The sequence below is a fragment of the Patagioenas fasciata genome, chromosome 1 (genome assembly GCF_037038585.1).
Source record: "Patagioenas fasciata isolate bPatFas1 chromosome 1, bPatFas1.hap1, whole genome shotgun sequence".
Taxonomy (NCBI): domain Eukaryota; kingdom Metazoa; phylum Chordata; class Aves; order Columbiformes; family Columbidae; genus Patagioenas; species Patagioenas fasciata.
The window spans coordinates 4876926-4897705 of NC_092520.1; the positions used below are offsets into that span (position 1 = coordinate 4876926).

General features: G+C 45.7%; 1 protein-coding gene across 3 annotated transcripts in view; it reads right to left on the reverse strand.

Moving 5' to 3' along the window:
* The window catches only part of INTS4 (integrator complex subunit 4), a 46058-nt gene that overhangs the window by 14401 nt on the left and 10877 nt on the right, over nt 1–20780 (reverse strand). For all 3 annotated transcript variants that reach the window (XR_011741881.1, XM_065833327.2, XM_065833335.2), the window contains exons 9-16: nt 20544–20615; nt 19644–19818; nt 15088–15293; nt 10622–10764; nt 8719–8834; nt 6354–6487; nt 4413–4570; nt 584–677 (exon numbers count right to left, since the gene is read on the reverse strand). Coding sequence is in view for 2 of the 3 variants with exons in the window: in XM_065833327.2 (XP_065689399.2) it covers nt 584–677; nt 4413–4570; nt 6354–6487; nt 8719–8834; nt 10622–10764; nt 15088–15293; nt 19644–19818; nt 20544–20615 (1098 nt within the window). In the remaining variant the exon portion in view is untranslated. The remainder of the gene's footprint in view (nt 1–583; nt 678–4412; nt 4571–6353; nt 6488–8718; nt 8835–10621; nt 10765–15087; nt 15294–19643; nt 19819–20543; nt 20616–20780) is intronic.

Here is a 20780-nt window from a genome sequence, read left to right on the forward strand (position 1 = left end):
GTTTTCATCGTGAATGTGAAACGATGGAAGTGCAGCGCTGTGATGGACCAGGGGAATTACACAGAATCCCAGAGTGTCAGGGGTTGGAAGGGACCTGGAAAGCTCATCCAGTGCAATCCCCCCATGGAGCAGGAACACCCAGCTGAGGTTCCACAGGAAGGTGTCCAGGCGGGTTTGAATGTCTGCAGAGAAGGAGACTCCACAACCTCCCTGGGCAGCCTGGGCCAGGCTCTGCCACCCTCACCATGAAGAAGTTTCTTCTCATATTTAAGTGGAACCTCTTGTGTTCCAGTTTGTACCCATTACCCCTTGTCCTATCATTGGTTGTCACCGAGAAGAGCCTGGCTCCATCCCCCTGACACTCACCCTTTACATATCAATAACCATGAATGAGTCACCCCTCAGTCTCCTCCAAGCTCCAGAGCCCCAGCCTTTCCCTCAGCCTTTCCTCACACAGGAGATGCTCCACTCCCTTCAGCATCTTTGTTGCCCTGCACTAGACTCTCTCCAGCAGTTCCCTGTTCTTCTGGAACTGAGGGGCCACAACTGGACACAATATTCCAGGTGTGGTCTCAAGTCAAACCTTGATGAGGAGCAGCTGGCACTGAAGATAAGTTGCGGTGAAATCCGCCATCCCTGCCAGTTCCGACTGCAGCTCTCCGAGCCTCTGAAGATCACTGAAACACATGGAAAAAGAAGCCAAAAAAATAAACATAAGACAGCAAGTTAATCTAAATGCACTCAGGATGCGGCAAGAGCGACAACGATGCCAACAATTCCTGCAATTTTGTTAAATTTAGAAACAGTGCCAGAAACAGCAGCAAACACGCACTACAAACCATGCTGCACCTTGGGACTTGGCGTCTCCGTTTTGCTGGAGGCCAACACCAGCACAGCGGCAGCAGAAAATCCATCAACCCGCGTTGCTCTGCAGCCCTGCGGGGACCACACAGCCCAGCGGCTCCAGATTTAACTTAAACCACTCCAGATTTAACTTAAACCACTCCAGATTTAACTTAAACCACTCCAGACTTCTCCGGTAGCTAAAGAGCCATTCACATCATACTGCTGGGAAATCGAAAACCATTGGTGAGGAAAGGTCGTTTGGAACACGCCAGGCTCCCGCGACTGAGCGTTATTTGAAATATTGCTGCCTTTTTATAATAAACCAAGCTGAAATCTGATGTATTGATATTTGCCCCAATGAGTTGCGTGTTGTCTGGTATTCCTTGGAAATCACACAGCAATAGAAGTAGCTCGTGACTCGATGGAAAAATAAATGACGGTGAAGGGAACCCAAAAAAGCTTTAGTTATATATGCTTTAAAATCAAAAGTGTGTATTAAGAAAACAAAATTCATTTTTGTGGCAGAACTGCAAATAGGCTGGATGACATGGATTCAACACATCTCCTCTTCATTTTGTTTTGCTATCAAGTGTACTAAAATTGCCATTCTCCTTCCATGTTGCCTAGTGCATTATTAAAAAGAACATTTTATCTTCAGATGACCCTTTCCCTCTTGATTACTTTAGATTTACCTTCGCATTTATGACATAATTCTGCAGCTTTGGCTCTGCCAAACCAGCAGGTTGCTGAGCACTGATACCCTGAAAACAAAATCCAGAGGGGCTGTGCCTTCCTTCGATGCTGTGACAGCAGAACCAGCCTGAGCTTTACCCAGCGACTCTATTTCACCTCCCAGAGAGAAGAGGAGACTCCTGGGTGCTTCATTTTAATGCATCACATCACACCAATGGGGACCAGGATGTCACGTCTCAGCTAACAACTCGGCAAATATTCCATCTTCCAATCTCCTACAGGTCCCAATTCCACTCATTCCATTTCCTCACAAATCTTACACACATTTCAAGATCCCTGCGAGCCAAAACGCAAAAATTCCTGTTGTACGGATGGAGAAATCAAACCACAAAGAACGATGCGCTGTTTGAAAAGCCTGTCTTGCGGTTTCAGCAGGAGAGCGTCAGGCCTGAGCGTGGTTGGAAATGTAAATCCCAAGGAGATACCGGCTCCAGGAGGTTTGTGTTACTTCCCTCGGTGACAAAAATGATAAAGGAGGAGGGAACGATGTCCCTGTGAGCTTCCCCTCTCAGCAACCAAACTGTTGGTGCACAAACCTCCTGTCTTCTGCAAAACAACCTTTAACACTTTGATTTTGTCTTAAAAACTATCTGAAAAGAGGTTGGAGCATCACAGAATCCCAGAATGTTAGGGATTGGAAGGGACCTGGAAAGCTCATCCAGTGCAATCCCCCCATGGAGCAGGAACACCCAGCTGAGGTTCCACAGGAAGGTGTCCAGGCGGGTTTGAATGTCTGCAGAGAAGGAGACTCCACAACCTCCCTGGGCAGCCTGGGCCAGGCTCTGCCACCCTCACCATGAAGAAGTTTCTTCTCAAATTTAAGTGGAGCCTCTTGTGTTCCAGTTTGAACCCATTACCGCTTGTCCTATCATTGGTTGTCACTGAGAAGAGCCTGGCTCCATCCTCCTGACACTCACCCTTTATATATCTGTAAACATTAATGAGGTCACCCCTCAGCCTCCTCTTCTCCAGCTCCAGAGCCCCAGCTCCCTCAGCCTTTCCTCACACGGGAGATGCTCCACTCCCTTCAGCATCTTGGTGGCTGCGCTGGACTCTCTCCAGCAGTTCCCTGTCCTTCTGGAACTGAAGGGCCACAACTGGACACAATATTCCAGGTGTGGTCTCCCCAGGGCAGAGTAGAGGGGCAGGAGAACCTCTCTGACCTACTGACCACCCCCTTCTAACCCACCCCAGGTACCATTGGCCTTCCTGGCCACAAGGGCCCAATGCTGGCTCATGCTCACCCTGCTGTCCCCAGGACCCCCAGGTCCCTTTTCCCTACACTGCTCTCCAACAGCTCGTTCTCCAACTTATACTGGAACCTGGGGTTGTTCCTGCCCAGATATAAGAGCATGGAGGGGGTTGGTCTCTTCTCCCAAGCAGCAATTGATAGGACAAGAAGAAATGGCCTCAAGTTGCACCAGGGGAGGTTTAGATTGGATATTGGGAAAAAATTCTTAATGGAAAGGGCTGTCGGGCATTGGACCAGGCTGCCCAGGGCAGCGGTGGAGTCACCATCCCTGAAGGGGTTTAAAATGTGTTTAGACAAGGTTCTTAGGGACATGGTTTAGTGCTAGAGTTAATTATGGTTGGACTCGATGATCCTGAGGGTCTCTTCCAACCAAAATGATTCTAAATCCACCCTTCTCTTAAGGGTGGAAAACATTAGTTGGTTTAATTTGGTTCCTGAGTGGTGATCCCAGCAGGAAAAAAGCCAAGCCAATAATTCCCATCAGCTCCAAAGGATCGCTGTCCTTTACTGCACATAAGTCACATGTGCAGCCATCTCCGACACGATTCCTACACTCAAAATCAAAAACATCCCCAGCCTGCGAGGTTTCCAGACCTGGTGTCTTTAAGATTCTGGATGCTCTGCCAAGAAATCACCTGTTTTGACCGTTCAGTGCATTAAATGCTTTGAGACGAAGGTTGGGTTTTGAGTGGGGAACACACTGTTTATTCGCCTCTGGAGGCGCGTGCAGCAGCGATTCACAGCTACACACACAGACAAGGCAGCTACTTGGGGACAAGAATAAAGCTTTTTGGAATTCCATATTCCAAACAAAGCATTTTGGATTGTTTTTCCAACTCTCACAGTAAGGCTCTTTTCCTCTTTCCAAGCCAAGCGATCACAGTGAAACCCTTTTCAAGTGTTTTGTTTGTGTCAATCAGTTTAGAGCAGAAATGGAAGGTGCAGCATAAAACTCACATTCACGCCCATCTCTCTAGAAGGGCAGACAGTAACATGCAATAATATCATCTCATCCAGGAAAACCTCGTCTTTTCAAAGCAATGAAGAATGCAAATGTCCTTTATAAGCAGGACTGGTGATAAGAACCCAACCAAGCACCAGAAGCAGCTCCTCTCCTGCTGAATGAAAGGCCATAGGACGTGGGAATTAGAACAGCAGTGAGAACAAAGCTCTCTATTCCTACCAAAATGAAACAAAAAACCCTGTAAAAGCAGTAAAAGTAACAGGATAAAAATGACAGATTTATACAAGGACTGAGAACTAAAAATGACACACAAGGCTGTTTTCCATAAAAACTGAAAGCGTATTTTACCATAAGTGAACAGTCTGAGGTCACCTTGACCTGCCTCTTACCCGTGTGTTTCCCTTGTTCAGCAGGGCAGAGCAGCTTTGTTTCAAACAGGCTGCACATTCTGTTTTATCACAATGCTCCCTATGAGAAGCCTCAGGCTAAGTGCCCAACAGCAAAGTACGACGTGGATATTCAGGAGCAAAGCGCCTGCTTTAGAGAAACTGGGACTCCTAACGCATCTTCCACTAACAGGTTGGCCCACGGCCTTACCGGATGGTGAATTCCAGCAGCTCCTGCACGCCCTGCGGGTCGAGGTGCTGAAGGTTGTAAACCCTCTCCAGGCTCTGGTGTAAGAACTGCTGGGAAGGATCTTCGTGTGGCGTAATGCTGGGAGAGACCGGGGAGGACACCAACTTTCGACCTGGTAACTGAGCAAAGGCGTACAGGAAAGCTTGACACAAGTAATAACATTGCAAAATGCTGCCCGCGTTTAACAGCTCAGATTTCTTTCTTAAATTAAAAAATTATATCGATGATATCAAGCCTGAATCTTTTATCTTTGTTTGTTAACACTCTCCTTTTTATAATTCTCTTGCAGCTCGAGATCTTCAGGTTAAACTTCAACATACCTTTGAGGAAAACATCTTCCACATCTACCAACTATGATGTGAAGTCAAGGGAATTGCAAGACCACACAAACCACGATCCTTCTTATGAGCTGTAATATGACTTAGGACCAACTTCAGTCCCACCTGCACTTCCATGCAAGGAAAAACACGCTCCAAAGAAGCAGGAACACATCTCAGCCGCAAATAAAATGTCTAGCAGGACACAAGTCAAATGTTGGAAGATCTCACAGAATCACAGAATGTGAGGGATTGGAAGGGACCTCAAAAGCTCATCCAGTCCAATCCCCTCGCCGGAGCAGGAACACCCAGCTGAGGTTCCACAGGAAGGTGTCCAGGCGGGTTTGAATGTCTGCAGAGAAGGAGACTCCACAACCTCCCTGGGCAGCCTGGGCCAGGCTCTGCCACCCTCACTGAGAAGTTTCTTCTCAAATTTAAGTGGAACCTCTTGTGTTCCAGTTTGTACCCATTACCCCTTGTCCTATCACTGGCTGTCACCGAGAAGAGCCTGGCTCCATCCTCCTGACACTCACCCTTTCTATATCTGTAAACATTAATGAGGTCACCCCTCAGTCTCCTCTTCTCCAGCTCCAGAGCCCCAGCTCCCTCAGCCTTTCCTCACATGGGAGATGCTCCTCTCCCTTCAGCATCTTTGTTGCCCTGTGCTGGACTCTCTCCAGCAGTTCCCTGTCCTTCTGGAACTGAGGGGCCACAACTGGACACAATATTCCAGGTGCGGTCTCCCCAGGGCAGAGTAGAGGGGCAGGAGAACCTCTCTGACCTACTGACCACCCCCTTCTAACCCACCCCAGGTACCATTGGCCTTCCTGGCCACAAGGGCCCAGTGCTGGCTCATGCTCATCCTGCTGTACCCAGGACCCCCAGGTCCCTTTCCCCTACACTGCTCTCTAATAGGTCATTCCCCAACTTACACTGGAACCTGGGGTTGTTCCTGCCCAGATCCAAGACTCTACACTTGCCCTTGTTCATTTCATTCCATTTCTCCCCGCCCAACTCTCCAGCCTGTCCAGGTCTCTGATGGCAGCACAGCCTCTGGCGTGTCAGCCACTCCTCCCAGCTTGGTGTCCCCAGCAAACTTGCTGACAGTCACTCGATTCCCTCGTCCAAATCGTTGATGAATATATTGAATAATCCCGGCCCCAGCACTGCCCCCTGAGGCTCTGCACTGGATCCAGGCCTCAACTGGACTCTGCCCCATTGACCACGACTCTCTGGCTTCTTCCCTTCAGCCAGTTCCCAGTCCACCTCACTATCCAATCATCCAGACTGCACTACAAAGGCCAAGCTCCCCTTCCCCACACAGTCAGGGCTACACAGGGAATTCTGCCCTCCCCATATTCTTTACTAACCAGCAAACCATGTGCTGTTCTCCCCAAAATATTACAAAATCCATATTGTAACAATTTAATATTTGGCTGTCTTATGCACCATTCAATATTCACTCACTTGGAGCTCGGGAGGAAAAAAATAGTTAGAATTGAAGCGTTACACACCGACAGACATGGAAGAGATGAGAATACTCATAACAGAGTCGTGAAACGCAAACCAAAATGGTTCAACTTACTCTTAGCGGAGGGACCAGATGAGAAAGACTGTCCCGAAGATACGCGTAGTGTCTGAACGTGTGATCAGAGAACAGGGCGGGCATGGTCGGGCAACTCTTAGCAGCGTTAAAAATCAGAACCAGCACAGCAATGTCTATTGAAATGGATTGTTAAAGAAAAATAAACACGAAGAAGAATAGCTCCTCGGGGATGGGAGGTTAAAACAACAACTCGACAGGCCTTTCTTGGCCAGGGATTGTTTAGGAAGTTCTTCACAGTTGGAGGACGCTGAGCAAAACCCAAAGAGGCAGCTGGCTGAGCAGATGAAAACAAACTACAAAGCGCAAATATTGCAGGATGGGCCATATTGGAGGAAGGATGTTGCTGCCAAGGCGGGACTGCTCAGAGGATCAGGGCCAGCGATCAGAAATGCAGAGCGTGCTCGTTAGGTGCAGTTTCACTCTTGCTCAAAGTTTACATTCTGCTTACCGGTTTGGGACCCAAACACCATGTAAAATTAAACATTTACCTCCTCAAAATATCTCCTGCGTCCTCAGGCTGCCAAGCAGAGAAGCTTCCACTTGACAAACCAATTTCTCCTCTTTGCCCAAAGTCCTTTCCAAATTTTCAGCTGAAGCTATTCAACTAACTTGATTCAAATTTGCCAAGTGCTTTGAATCAGACAAAACCATGTTTCCATTTACACTGGAAACAAACCATTCACGTCTAACTTGTAGTTTCTGGCTGCCAGGCCTGTCTTTGCATAATGTATTTTTGTAAAATTTGGTGGCAAGTTACCTCCAGAATATTCTTTACAATAATACTCCTTGTTTCAGTGCAGAGAGGTGCATTGAGTTAAATACCAGCTTTGTCTCCCACAGTGTTCCTTCAATCCTCAGCTCACAGGATAAGTTTACTCAGATCATTATTCAGCTACCTACTTAGGGATTAATCTTTTTCTCCACCTGATTCTAGCCCTTTTCAATCCTCACGAGGTATTTATTTACTCTCCATAGAAGTTCTAGCAGATCACAGAAACACAGAATCGACTGGGTTGGAAAAAACCTCAGAGATCATCCAGTCTAAGCCTTGGTCCAACTCCAGTCCATTGACCAGATCATGGCACTAAGTGCCATGGCCAATTTCAGCTTAAAAACCTCCAGGGCCGGTGAGTCCAGCACCTCCCTGGGCAGCCATTCCAATGCCTGACCACTCTCTCTGCACAGAATTGCTTTCTCATCTCCAGCCTCAATTTCCCCTGGCAGAGTTGAAGCCCATGCCCCCTTGTCCTATTGCTGACTGCCTGGGAGAAGAGCCCAATCTCCCCTGGCTAGAACTGCCCTTCAGGTCGTTCTAGAGAGTGCTGAGCTCACCTCTAAGCCTCCTCTTCTCCAGACTAAACAAGCCCAGCTCCCTCAGCCTCTCCCCATAGGTCTTGTGCTCAAGTCCCTTCCCCAGTCTTGTTGCTCTTCTCTGGACCCGCTCCAGCACTTCAATCTCTTTCCTGACCTGAGGGGCCCAGAACTGAACACAATACTCCAGGTGTGGCCTCCTCAGTGCAGAGTACAGGGGAAGGATCACTTCCCTTGTCCTGCTGACCACGCTGGTTTGGATACAGGACAGGACACCATTGGCCTTCTGGGCCACCTGGGATAGTCTGTGAGAGAAATAAGCAGCAGCTTCACAAAGGAAGGGAGTTCTTCCAGCCAAACATCTCTCAGCATCAGAAACAACGGTACGTTCCGCAATGGCACAGAGAGAAGCAAGGAGAAAGAACAATGGAAAAAATGGTATTTCACATCTCCAAGGCATCTCCTGTTGTTAAGGATAATGGTATAACAATAACGGTTTGTATTCTAAAGCACTAGAAGAGCTAACGTTCATAAAACGATTTCTGATTTTGAATTGATGGTAATTTATAGTGTTATAGGGATTCAGCCACTGCTGCACGAAGAGATGATACTGTTCTACACACCACACAACAGTGAGGGGAGAAGTTATACCTAAAAAGAAAACAAACAATGAAGACCACGCTTCTTATTTAAAAGCCAAAGCATCTTCAAAATTAGTGCAAGCCAGACAAATGTTTTCACATCAAAAGACTCCTCTACAAAGCCTAAACCTTGACAAATGGTTCAATAAACAGATTATTCATCACAGCATAAAAAAAGACCAATCATACCACACCAGTATTTATGAAGATGGCTCCAGGTAACAGTTATTCCATCACCTGTTGAGTCATAAAACCAAGTGCCAAAGGGATTCAGAAATAGCTACGGGATTGTCTGCTACAGTTTGAAATGGTTTAACAAATGTGAACATCAGGAAAATACGAATAAAACCTATTACAGTCCAAACAATCAGCTGGTTCCATTAAAAAGATACAGGCTGGGTCATCCATGTCTGGTTCAGGAGTGTCGAAGAACGGGTGCGTGCTCAGCAGCTCTGGGACCAAGGGAAGCACCAAAGTGGGGTGTCTGCTGCCCAGGAACTTCAAGCATCTGAAAATACACAGAAATGTTTCTCAGCAAACACATAAAATACATTTTAGAGCGTTACTACTTTATGGTCAGCATCAAAACCCTGCTGTCCAAGCCTGCTGTCTCCCTTCATGGCTGAGTATTTGCATTAATCACAGAATCCCAGAATGTCAGGGGTTGGAAGGGACCTGGAAAGCTCATCCAGTGCAATCCCCCCATGGAGCAGGAACACCCAGCTGAGGTTCCACAGGAAGGTGTCCAGGCGGGTTTGAATGTCTGCACAGAAGGAGACTCCACAACCTCCCTGGGCAGCCTGGGCCAGGCTCTGCCACCCTCACCATGAAGAAGTTTCTTCTCAAATTTAAGTGGAGCCTCTTGTGTTCCAGTTTGTACCCATTACCCCTTGTCTTATCATTGGTTGTCACCGAGAAGAGCCTGGCTCCATCCTCCTGACACTCACCCTTTCTATATCTGTAAACATGAATGAGTCACCCTTCAGTCTCCTCTTCTCCAGCTCCAGAGCCCCAGCTCCCTCAGCCTTTCCTCACACGGGAGATGCTCCACTCCCTTCAGCATCTTTGTTGCCCTGCGCTGGACTCTCTGCAGCAGTTCCCTGTCCTTCTGGAACTGAGGGGCCACAACTGGACACAATATTCCAGGTGTGGTCTCCCCAGGGCAGAGCAGAGGGGCAGGAGAACCTCTCTGACCTACTGACCACCCCCTTCTAATCCACCCCAGGTACCATTGGCCTTCCTGGCCACAAGGGCCCAGTGCTGGCTCATGCTCACCCTGCTGTCCCCAGGACCCCCAGGTCCCTTTCCCCTACACTGCTCTCTAATAGGTCATTCCCCAACTTATACTGGAACCTGGGGTTGTTCCTGCCCAGATCCAAGACTCTACACTTCCCCTGTTATATTTCATTAAATTTTTCCTTGCTCAACTCTCCAGCCTAATATTTGATAGGATCCAAGAAAACTAAGAGGACAGCTTGAAAAAGCAAGCAGTAATAAAAAAATGTTTATTTAAACTGTCCAAGAAATGCTTGACACCTGTAGATATACAACCCAAGTGAAGTTTTCATACTAAATGCTAACAAATGAGTGCATATTTTTTTTCTTCAGAAATAAAGGATTGAGGTAAAAACCCAATCAAATAACACAATTCAAAAACCCAAACTCCAAACCCAATGTTAGAGTTCACTGCAAGATAAAGTGGACTGAAATAAGCGTTTCTAATAATACCTAAGAATTCCATCTCAAACCACGTGTGCTGGATCATCCCTTCCTTTGTTCTTTCTACTGAACAACCAAAAAAAACCCCACCCCATACAAATGTTCATTATTTTTGCTCAGACAGAAGTCCTTCCAACAGCACAATGCCACGTGCCATGTATCCATGTATCACAACTGACATTAATAACCACTGGCAAATATTACTATTTAATGCAGTGTCAAGAAAGCACTAAACAGCAGCTGCATAGAAGAGATGGGGTTTTAAACTGACGACTGAATTGATTATTTCTGGGAATGCTTCGAGTGCTTGTAGGAGAGGGATATTTCCAGGAGCGGTCATCAGTTCTGGATTCCCAGTACAGCTATCGACAAGCAAGAACAATACAGAGTTTCTACATCAGCCATGAATATGTACAACGCTTAGTGTAGCCACTACTCCAAATATTTACAGAACAACAGGATTGTGCACCTGCGATACCTGTTCCCTCCTTACCTAGCTTAATATTTCCCTAATGTCTCTATTACTAAAATGAATAGAAAAATCCGTAGACACGTGAAGACTCCAAACACACTCACTTCCAGATGGATTCTCTGTCTGTGGGATACTTTGTGAGGTTTTTCAGCAGCTCCACCAGTGCCAGATGGATGCCTTCTTTAGTGGAGACGTTGGTGCAACACAACAGTTCATGAAGCGCTTCCCGAATGTCCCTTGAAGAATCCTAAGAAACAAAACAAAACCAAAACAGACACCTTTGAGCATCAAGATGCACCAGAATCACAGGCTGGTTGGGGTTGGAGGGACCTCTGGAGATCATCCAGTCCAACCCATCTGCTAACGCAGGGTCACCAGAGCAGATCACACAGGAAGGTGTCCGGGTGGGTTTGAATGTCTCCAGAGAAGGAGACTCCACAATCTCTCTGGGCAGCCTGGTCCAGGCTCTGGCACCTCACAGTAAAGAAGTTTCTCCTCATATTCAGATGGAACCTCCTGTGTTTCAGTCTGTGCCCGTTGCCCCTCATCCTGTCATTGGGCACCACTGAACAGAGTCTGGTCCATCCTCTTGACACCCACCCTGGAGATATTGATCGGCATTGATAAGATCCCTCTCAGCTTCTCATCTCCAGGCTGAATAGCCCCCGCTCTTAGTCTCTCCTCCTAAGAAAGATGCTCCAGACCCTTAGCATCTTTGTAGCACATTTAAAGGGAGCAGTTCCTGTTCCTTGGCTGAATTAGCACTAGAGGTATCTGAAAATCAGCGCATATTTCCAGTTATCGTAGCTGAGCACAGACGAAGTGACACACCAGCCAACTGCTGCAGGGTCTTCTGCTGGTCTCATCCATCCGTATGCTTCATTTACTGGGATGAATGGGAAGAGCTTCACCTCTGACCTGCTCAAACAGGGCACGAGTCACTGTTTGGTTTGGGTGATGTTGTACCCTCAGGTGCAGTAAGGAAGGCACTGGGTAACTCAGCAAAACTATCGCCAAAGATTGTTTTACCCTCTTTTGGAGAAGCTGGGGAAGGGGCTGGAGCACAAGTGTGATGGGAGCAGCTGAGGGACCCGGGGGGTTCAGCTGGAGAACAGGAGCTGAGGGGAGACCTTCTGATCTCTGAACTGCCTGAAAGGAGCTTGGAGCCAGGGGGAGTCGGGCTCTGTTCCCAAGGAACAAGCACCAGGTCATTGGAACAGGCTGCCCAGGGCAGTGGTGGAGTCACCATCCCTAGAGGGACTGAACAGACACATAGATAAGGTTCTTAGAGACATGGGTTAGTGCCAATGTTAATGGTTGGACTCAATGATCTTAAAGGTCTTTTGCAACCAAAATGATTCTATGATTCAACATCTGAAGCTCAGTTCCACAGGCCCTGACTCAGTCACCAGCCTCTAGAGGGTTTGTTTAAGTGTTGAGGACACATCAATGGCCAGACAGATCAACAGTGACCATCTACAGTATAAAAGAACTTGACCTAACTATGGATTTATGGATGGATAATTAAAAAAACAACCAAAACACATTCTTACAAGTTCAGTGAGGAACTTTGTAATAATGGTATGGGACCACTAATATACTGTTTCTAAAGTGACACTGCACCCATTGTCTTTTTTAAGCCAGGGTGACGTACAGAGGAGTTCATGCAATCTCCAAGCAGTATTTTCAGAAGTGCTATGGTTGAACCCCAGCTTAATTCATTGCATCCCTTCTGCCAAAAACCACCTTGCCGTTCCACATCAGCGTGTTACACTTCCTTGCTGTCAGCATTTGTGTGGCATTGCTGGATAGAATGTGAAAATTTGACAGGATACAAGAACTGGATGCATTTCAATGGCAGATTTGTTTGGTTTTTTTAAAATTATAATTTGCTAAGTATCAACAGCTCATTCATCACTGTCTTACACGAAGGAAGAAAGGGCAGCCCGATTGTAAAGGCTCTTAAACAACGGCCAACACACACAAATGATTAAAGGATGAAAGCAGAGTGGGGCTTCTCAGCCATTCCTTATATTGGTGGTGGAAAAGAAACTATAACCAACAGAGATGCTGTTCTCTAAGAACAGGAATGAAATGACCATGGAGATGGTCTAGGTGCGCTCCACAACCACTGCAGTACAGAGATAAGCAAGGCAGAGGACTAGGGAGGGACAGAGAGGAGCACAACTCAACAGAAACTGAGATCAGGACCAACAGGAAAACCAGAACACAAAGCCCAGTGAGAAAAGCAAGGACGAGCTGGTAGTTATTCAGATCAAGTCAAAACAGTTGGATGAAAACACAAGTTACCCCATGAGCAACTGTTCCATATTTACATTCTTGAAACAAATTTAGGCCCCAAAGTTAATGCTTTTTTTCCATATCCTATATTTTGGTACTGGAAGATGGATCTTACAGAAAGTGAACGCATTTCAGAATGAGACAAATGCATTAAGATGTTAATAATTCTCATGCTTTAGCTATTCTAATACCTGATAATAATTATGACAATACCAACCATAATACATGTATGATTTATCACACATGATAAGTCACCACAGAAGTTGAAGACAGAACCCCAGTCCAACAATGACATTTTTTATACCTTTCTGTACTAGTCCCCAACTGGAACGAACGTAAATCAACTACATAAAAATGTGAGGCACCTAAAACTCATTGCTGCGTCTGCAAATTCACATCATACTGCACAGCGTCTGTTACAGACCGATAAAATAGTTTGGTTGGTTAGTTGGTTAGTTAGTTGGTTAGTTAGTTGGTTAGCTTCTTCCTGGGACACAAGTGAAAGAAGCCACCGATGCCCTGGGCCAAGCAAACCACAGGTGGAAAGATAAAAACCAGATATTGAGCACTGCCCACTGTGCCGTGGAATGTGAACAGCAAGGAGAAGGATTAGTTTTTCAGTTTGTAAAGATAGCAATGGGATGAAGCTGAGTAAACTTCAGGTGAAATAAAGAAATACCCCCTCAAGGCAATTCAGGAGACTAGGGAATAGCTTTCCCAACAGAGATGGTGACTGTGAAGTTGCCTGAAATACCTAAAAGTAGGTGGATGCGTTTGAATAACAGTAAGTTAAATTGAGCTGTTTCTGTATCTTTTATGTTTTTGATTGTAAACGGTGGGGTAGGTGGAGGATTCAACAAACAGCAAACTTCTTATAACTTCCATTAGGAACAGCTGATTTTTCCCAGTATCCACTTAATACTACCAAATAAAGCAGATATTGCTATCCTAATGGGGGGAGGAGTATTTTCTTCGCTAAGTTTTATTCACATAATACTTGACACATCATGTACCTTTCTGAAGCGCATGTATTTTTGTGTGTATGTATGTAATACACGTCACACCGCTCTTTCAATATTCAGGGCTTCAGAAAAATTTGGCCAGAGTTCAGCAAATAAATGAGGTTTGAGGGGAAGCGGTTTGGCACATACGGTTGTAATCTCCCCTTCCCAGATCAAACCCATCAGCCAGGAAGAGCCAGTGACTCATGGTGTGTCCTGGATCCTGGCTCAGCACCAACGGGGAGGATGCTGGATGGAAAAAGCCAAAATTACACCGCAGAGCACGGTAAGAAATTCTGGACAGGCAGATGAGAGGTCTCAGGCTCATGCCCTGTCTCTGTTAGGTGAGCAAAGGTGTAGACAAAGCAGTGGAGCAAAGGAAACAGAAAGAAAATGGTCCTTGCCCTCTACTCTGCCCTGGGGAGACCACACCTGGAATATTGTGTCCAGTTGTGGCCCCTCAGTTCCAGAAGGACAGGGAACTGCTGCAGAGAGTCCAGCGCAGGGCAACAAAGATGCTGAAGGGAGTGGAGCATCTCCCGTGTGAGGAAAGGCTGAGGGAGCTGGGGCTCTGGAGCTGGAGAAGAGGAGACTGAGGGGTGACCTCATTCATGTTTGTCAATATGTAAAGGGTGAGTGTCAGGAGGATGGAGCCAGGCTCTTCTCAGTGACAACCAATGATAGGACAAGCGGTAATGGGTTCAAACTGGAACATGAGAAGTTCCACTTAAATTTGAGAAGAAACTTCTTCATGGTGAGGGTGTCAGAGCCTGGCCCAGGCTGCCCAGGGAGGTTGCTGAGTCTCCTACTTTGGAGGCATTCAAGACCTGTCTGGACACCTTCCTGTGGAACCTCAGCTGGGTGTTCCTGCTCCATGGGGGGATTGCACTGGATGAGCTTTTGAGGTCCCTTCCAATCCCTGACATTCTGGGATTCTGCAAAAATGTGCTCAACATGACGCAGGGCCAAGTGCTGCACCACAGAACAAGACACCAGGAAACACTAATGAGGCAACAGCACAGTGATCAAGGGAAGAGTTTTTACCTGACGTTCTTTTATTTTAGAAGTATTCTGTTGTGCTGGAGATTACAAGCTGCAAGACCTTGGGAGCCTTTGGTGGTATTCAAAGAATAGGAAGAAAAAACAATACAACAAAAAAAAAGGTGGAGAGTTTCAGCTCAGAAGGGGCTGATTAGCATTATATAATCGTAACACCTCACAGAAAACAGGAATGAGATTTTTTTGTTCCTCCCTCAGGAATTTCTTACCTCCAAGACAGCTAACACGGTATCCAGCTGGTCTTCCCGCAGCGTGATGTTGTTGGAAATCTTTCTCATCGTGTGGATCGACTGCAATCTCACCTCCTCGATCTCATCGTTGAACATGTCGACCAAAAAATCCAGGCATTTCTCCGCAAAAGAAGGTGAGGACTGAGCCAACATGCAGAGGGCTTCGACCGCAGCGATCCGAACCTCTGTTAAAACACAGGGGAGAAATTAATTAGCAAACTAGGAGTTGACTTAAAGGGACATACCACCCAACAGCCAGGCCTGATGTCATTTAAGGATTAGGCTAAGGACAAAAGATGCTATAGAAACCCTCAGGAGGATGGAAACTAAGCAGGGACACGTGCCAACAAGGAGCTCTTCACAGGTAAATCTTTAGATTAAAATCCTCACCTCTAATCCAGCACACGTTGCCGTCATAACCATATACAGAGGGACTTGTAGGTGAAAAATAGATCTCCCATCCAGCAATAAATATTACGCATTTCATCGTGCGCTTTGCAAGCGTAGCTATAACCCTGGTATCATAAGCAAACTAATTTTGGTAATTAAACCCTGCTTGTTTTATTCTTCCTGACATTTTAATTGCTCAGAGCACTCGCTGCATTTTTAACTTCCTACATAGAACTTTATGAATTGCTGAAAAGCCCCAGAGTATCAGCATGTTGGCAGTAAACAGAATGAAATTCCTCTGCTTCGTGACTTCAGATCCTCAAAAGACAGCTAAAAGGTGCCTTATTATTAAAATTACCCAGAATTTAAGCAAAAGCAGCACCAAAAGGTGCCCAGAGTGTATCAATGCTGCAAAACACAGCAGGAATTTGAAGAACATCCAAACATAACAAGCTTAAGTGGAGATAAGGTTCTTCCTCCCTGCCGCCGTCCTCGCCAGCTTCCACAACATTAATGTGCTGGGATCATATAAATAAGAATTAATCTGATGTCTTGCAAACATTATTGTTTTAAACATACTCTTGTTTTTCATTCAAATCAGCTCATCCTGAATGCATTTACTTTCAACTTGTGTGTAGCTTTTAGGCACGTTGTTCTTCAAGAACATATTTGATTGCTGATGATTCCGATTAAGCAGCAAAATGCAGACGCAGCAAGACCCCTGCTTGTTCAGTAACGAAGTGTTTGTCACAACTACAAGTCCCCGTGGTCATTAAGACCAAGGTATTACAGGAGAAAAACATTTTCCCAATATTATTTCCATAAGCTGACACGCTAATCTAGATTGAAGTTACAACGAGGAATTCAAGAAATGAAGCAGCGCTGCAATTAAGAAGAGAGCTCAGCAGTATTTAAAAAAACCACAGAGTTCTACATTATTTAAAGATCTGTGTATATTCCACATCTGTTTATGTGATCAACAGTGAACAATTATTTATCGTTAGTCAGAAAAAAAGCTGGATTTTTGAGCTTCAGGGAGAGTTTGGCTTTGGGGAAAATGTGCTTTTATTTGCAGGAGTCATGGAACAATAAAGCAACTTCTACAACACAGGCTACAATGATATTTTTGTCATGATGGTTTTGTATTTTCTAATTTAGCCTCGTCCTTGCAGTAAAATTAAAAGCAAATTCAGGAATAATGTTCAGAGCTCAGCAATTTCACGGTTCTATTCAAACACCAGCTGTTCTCAATAGCCTTAAGATATAAAAAAATCTTCAATCTAGCCACAGCAAAGTTGGGCTGGGAAGGGTAATTTTCATGAGGCCATTGGCATGGTCAATGCTACGGCCAAAGCCAGGAGAGCTCAGAACGTCTGTGTTCTAGTTTGACACTCATAAATCATCATTTTTAAAAGAACAAACCAAATATAATCAACTGGAAAGAGACCGCGGTCCATTATATGACAAGAGACTAATACAATAGTACTGTGGAACAGGTAAATGTGACCCTGGAACACAGGGATTTCCATTAAAAGAAAAAGAATCACAGCATCCCAGAATGTCAGGGGTTGGAAGGGACCTGGAAAGCTCACCCAGTGCAATCCCCCCATGGAGCAGGAACACCCAGCTGAGGTTCCACAGGAAGGTGTCCAGGCGGGTTTGAATGTCTGCAGAGAAGGAGACTCCACAACCTCCCTGGGCAGCCTGGGCCAGGCTCTGCCACCCTCACCATGAAGAAGTAGTTTCTTCTCATATTGAAGCGGAACCTCTTGTGTTCCAGTTTGAACCCATTGCCCCTTGTCTTATCATTGGTTGTCACCGAGAAGAGCCTGGCTCCATCCTCCTGACACCCTTTCTATATCTGTAAACATGAATGAGGTCACCCCTCAGTCTCCTCTTCTTCAGCTCCAGAGCCCCAGCTCCCTCAGCCTTTCCTCACACGGGAGATGCTCCACTCCCTTCAGCATCTTTGTTGCCCTGCGCTGGACTCTCTCCAGCAGTTCCCTGTCCTTCTGGAACTGAGGGGCCACAACTGGACACAATATTCCAGGTGTGGTCTCCCCAGGGTAGAGTAGAGCGGCAGGAGAACCTCTCTGACCTACTGACCACCCCCCTTCTAATACACCCCATTGCTAGAGGTGTAAGCAAGACCTCACCTGAAATTTAAGTACCTGAAAAGATACAGAACCTGTCACTAATATTCAAGAATAACCCCTAAAAGGAGCTGAACCTCTTTAGCCTCTCGCAAAACCAAAGCAATTCAGGAAACCAGTCCTGAGAGAAGCAACAACTATTTAATCGGAAACCCACCACTGGATAAGAATCAAATGCATATAAACTGACTACGGATAAAATTGGGTTGGAAATCAGAAGGAAAAAAGTTCTGTTTGTTGTAGCTGTTGGATGCTGAAATATGTTGAAAAATACATGAGTTTGCCTCCATGAGTTCTAACCTTTGTTAGGATGGAAGCTGTTTATAAAATGAACGATCACTGGACTCGGTGGGCACAGGTTCCTTGTAGTGCCATGTTTTAAACAACAAATGCTATAAATTTCGCTTTTCCTTCCTGCAGAGAAAACACTAATTTCAAACAGCAGCAACTAATGTCACCAATTTAGAGCCACTTGCAATTTTTAAATTTAAGTCAATAAGAAATAATAGAACAAATTAGTTTCTGCATAACATAAGCTACCACTTCTTACCAGGTATTAAAAATTTACTGCTTATAGGAAACTAGTTGGTTTTGGCTACTCAATGGAACATGTCCATCCAAAAATTCTGTGCAACACTGTAGAACTTTACACAGTTACACAGGAAGTTCGGACTGGACGATCGGGTAGTGAGGTGGACTGTGAACTGGCTGAAAGGAAGAAGCCAGAGAGTCGTGGTCAATGGGGCAGAGTCCAGTTGAGGCCTGGATCCAGTGCAGAGCCTCAGGGGGCAGTGCTGGGGCCGGGATTATTCAATATATTCATCAATGACTTGGATGAGGGAATAGAGTGACTGTCAGCAAGTTTGCTGGGGACACCAAGCTGGGAGGAGTGGCTGACACGCCAGAGGCTGTGCTGCCATCAGAGACCTGGACAGGCTGGAGAGTTGGGCGGGGAGAAATTGAATGAAATAGAACAAGGGCAAGTGTAGAGTCTTGGATCTGGGCAGGAACAACCCCAGGTTCCAGTATAAGCTGGGGAACGACCTATTAGAGAGCAGTGTAGGGGAAAGGGACCTGGGGGTCCTGGGGACAGCAGGGTGAGCATGAGCCAGCACTGGGCCCTTGTGGCCAGGAAGGCCAATGGTACCTGGGGTGGATGAGAAGGGGGTGGTCAGTAGGTCAGAGAGGTTCTCCTGCCCCTCTACTCTGCCCTGGGGAGACCACACCTGGAATATTGTGTCCAGTTGTGGCCCCTCAGTTCCAGAAGGACAGGGAACTGCTGCAGAGAGTCCAGCGCAGGGCAACAAAGATGCTGAAGGGAGTGGAGCATCTCCCGTGTGAGGAAAGGCTGAGGGAGCTGGGGCTCTGGAGCCTGGGGAAGAGGAGACTGAGGGGTGACCTCATTCATGTTTACAGATATAGAAAGGGTGAGTGTCAGGAGGATGGAGCCAGGCTCTTCTCAGTGACAAACAATGATAGGACAAGGGGTAATGGGTTCAAACTGGAACACAAGAGGTTCCACTTCAATATGAGAAGAAACTTCTTCCTGGTGAGGGTGGCAGAGCCTGGCCCAGGCTGCCCAGGGAGGTTGTGGAGTCTCCTTCTCTGCAGACATTCAAACCCGCCTGGACACCTTCCTGTGGAACCTCAGCTGGGTGTTCCTGCTCCATGGGGGGATTGCACTGGATGAGCTTTCCAGGTCCCTTCCAATCCCTGACATTCTGGGATTCTGTGGTTTTTGAAACAAATGCCGTATCAGAGATCACAACAGAATGAAAACCCACATAGAGAAATCCATGATTCATTTAAAACACAAAATCAAAAAACATTAAAAAAAAAATACATACATACATATATATATATATAAACCCCAAACACCACACACAACAGGTAAATGATCTTTTTTGATCAAAAACAACCTCCCCAAAAACAAAGCTTATCAGCCAGCACACATCTCCTCCTTTAGTCACTCCACAATAAGTTAACACTTACCATACATCTCATCTTCCAGGCCATGAACGAAAGCCCCACAAGCTCCCGATTCAATCAGGTTCACAGCACCCGTATCGATTTCTTCTTTGGGAGCATCATCTCCCCACTTTCTGCCACTTGAAAACTCCCCAGAGCTGTAGAGTTCCTTGGCTCGTTCATGTGCCGTGCGCTTCCTCTGTCCAAACAAGTTTATCATTTACGACCACACTAAACCTTAAAGATTATTGAATAAACGCTTAAATAGCTTTATCGGATTTTAAAATAGAAGTACCTAGAGGTTTAGACACTGGCAGAGACAGGTAAATGCTAAGGAAAGCATATACTGCCTTCTCTTTTATGAATACTTCCAATTGCCAGTAACTCTTTTGCACTTCTGATGTTGGGAAAGGATAATAACCGATATATTTTAATTAACATATTCTCAGACAATAAAACTGAACATAATACCTGAAGCAAGCTGCTTAAGGAAGGAATTTTACTGCAACATTTTGCTCATAGGGCTGAGGAGCCCCAGCCTTTAGCTACTCGTGTCTCTTGAAATGTCTGCGTTTCCTGGTTGGATCTTGCAGAAATTTTCCATAAATTTGCTCCTAAAACTAAGACGCCACCTTCCCACACACAATAAATAAAGCTTTTAGCCAAAAGACTGCCAGAACACAAACATTTACCTCTCAACTGCGAAACCTCAATAGCCTTGAGCTGTTTATTACATGCTCAGCTAATGAAATATAAAACTAGCAATTGCTTCATTGACTTTAATCAAAAAGAAAACGTGTCATCACCAATTAACTCTCAGCAGCCCCGAGGCAAGGACATGGTAAACACATTCAATGTTGACATACCTGTTGTGCAATTTTAGTACGCTACACACAGTAAAAACAACCCCAAATATTGACGTACCCTCAGGTCTGACATGAGCTTCTTGTCAAGGGTCTGCTCTAAGAAATGGGAGCTCACTTGTTGCATGGAACCCTAAAGAAAAAAAAAAATCAAAAGGAAGAAGCACGATTATTCTAAATTACACCATATAATTTCCCGATTTATCCCAAGATGGTGTCCAATGTTATACACTCAAATAGCTTTACCCAATGCTTGACACTACTGTATATCAGAGTCAAAAGTCTAACTTAAGACAGT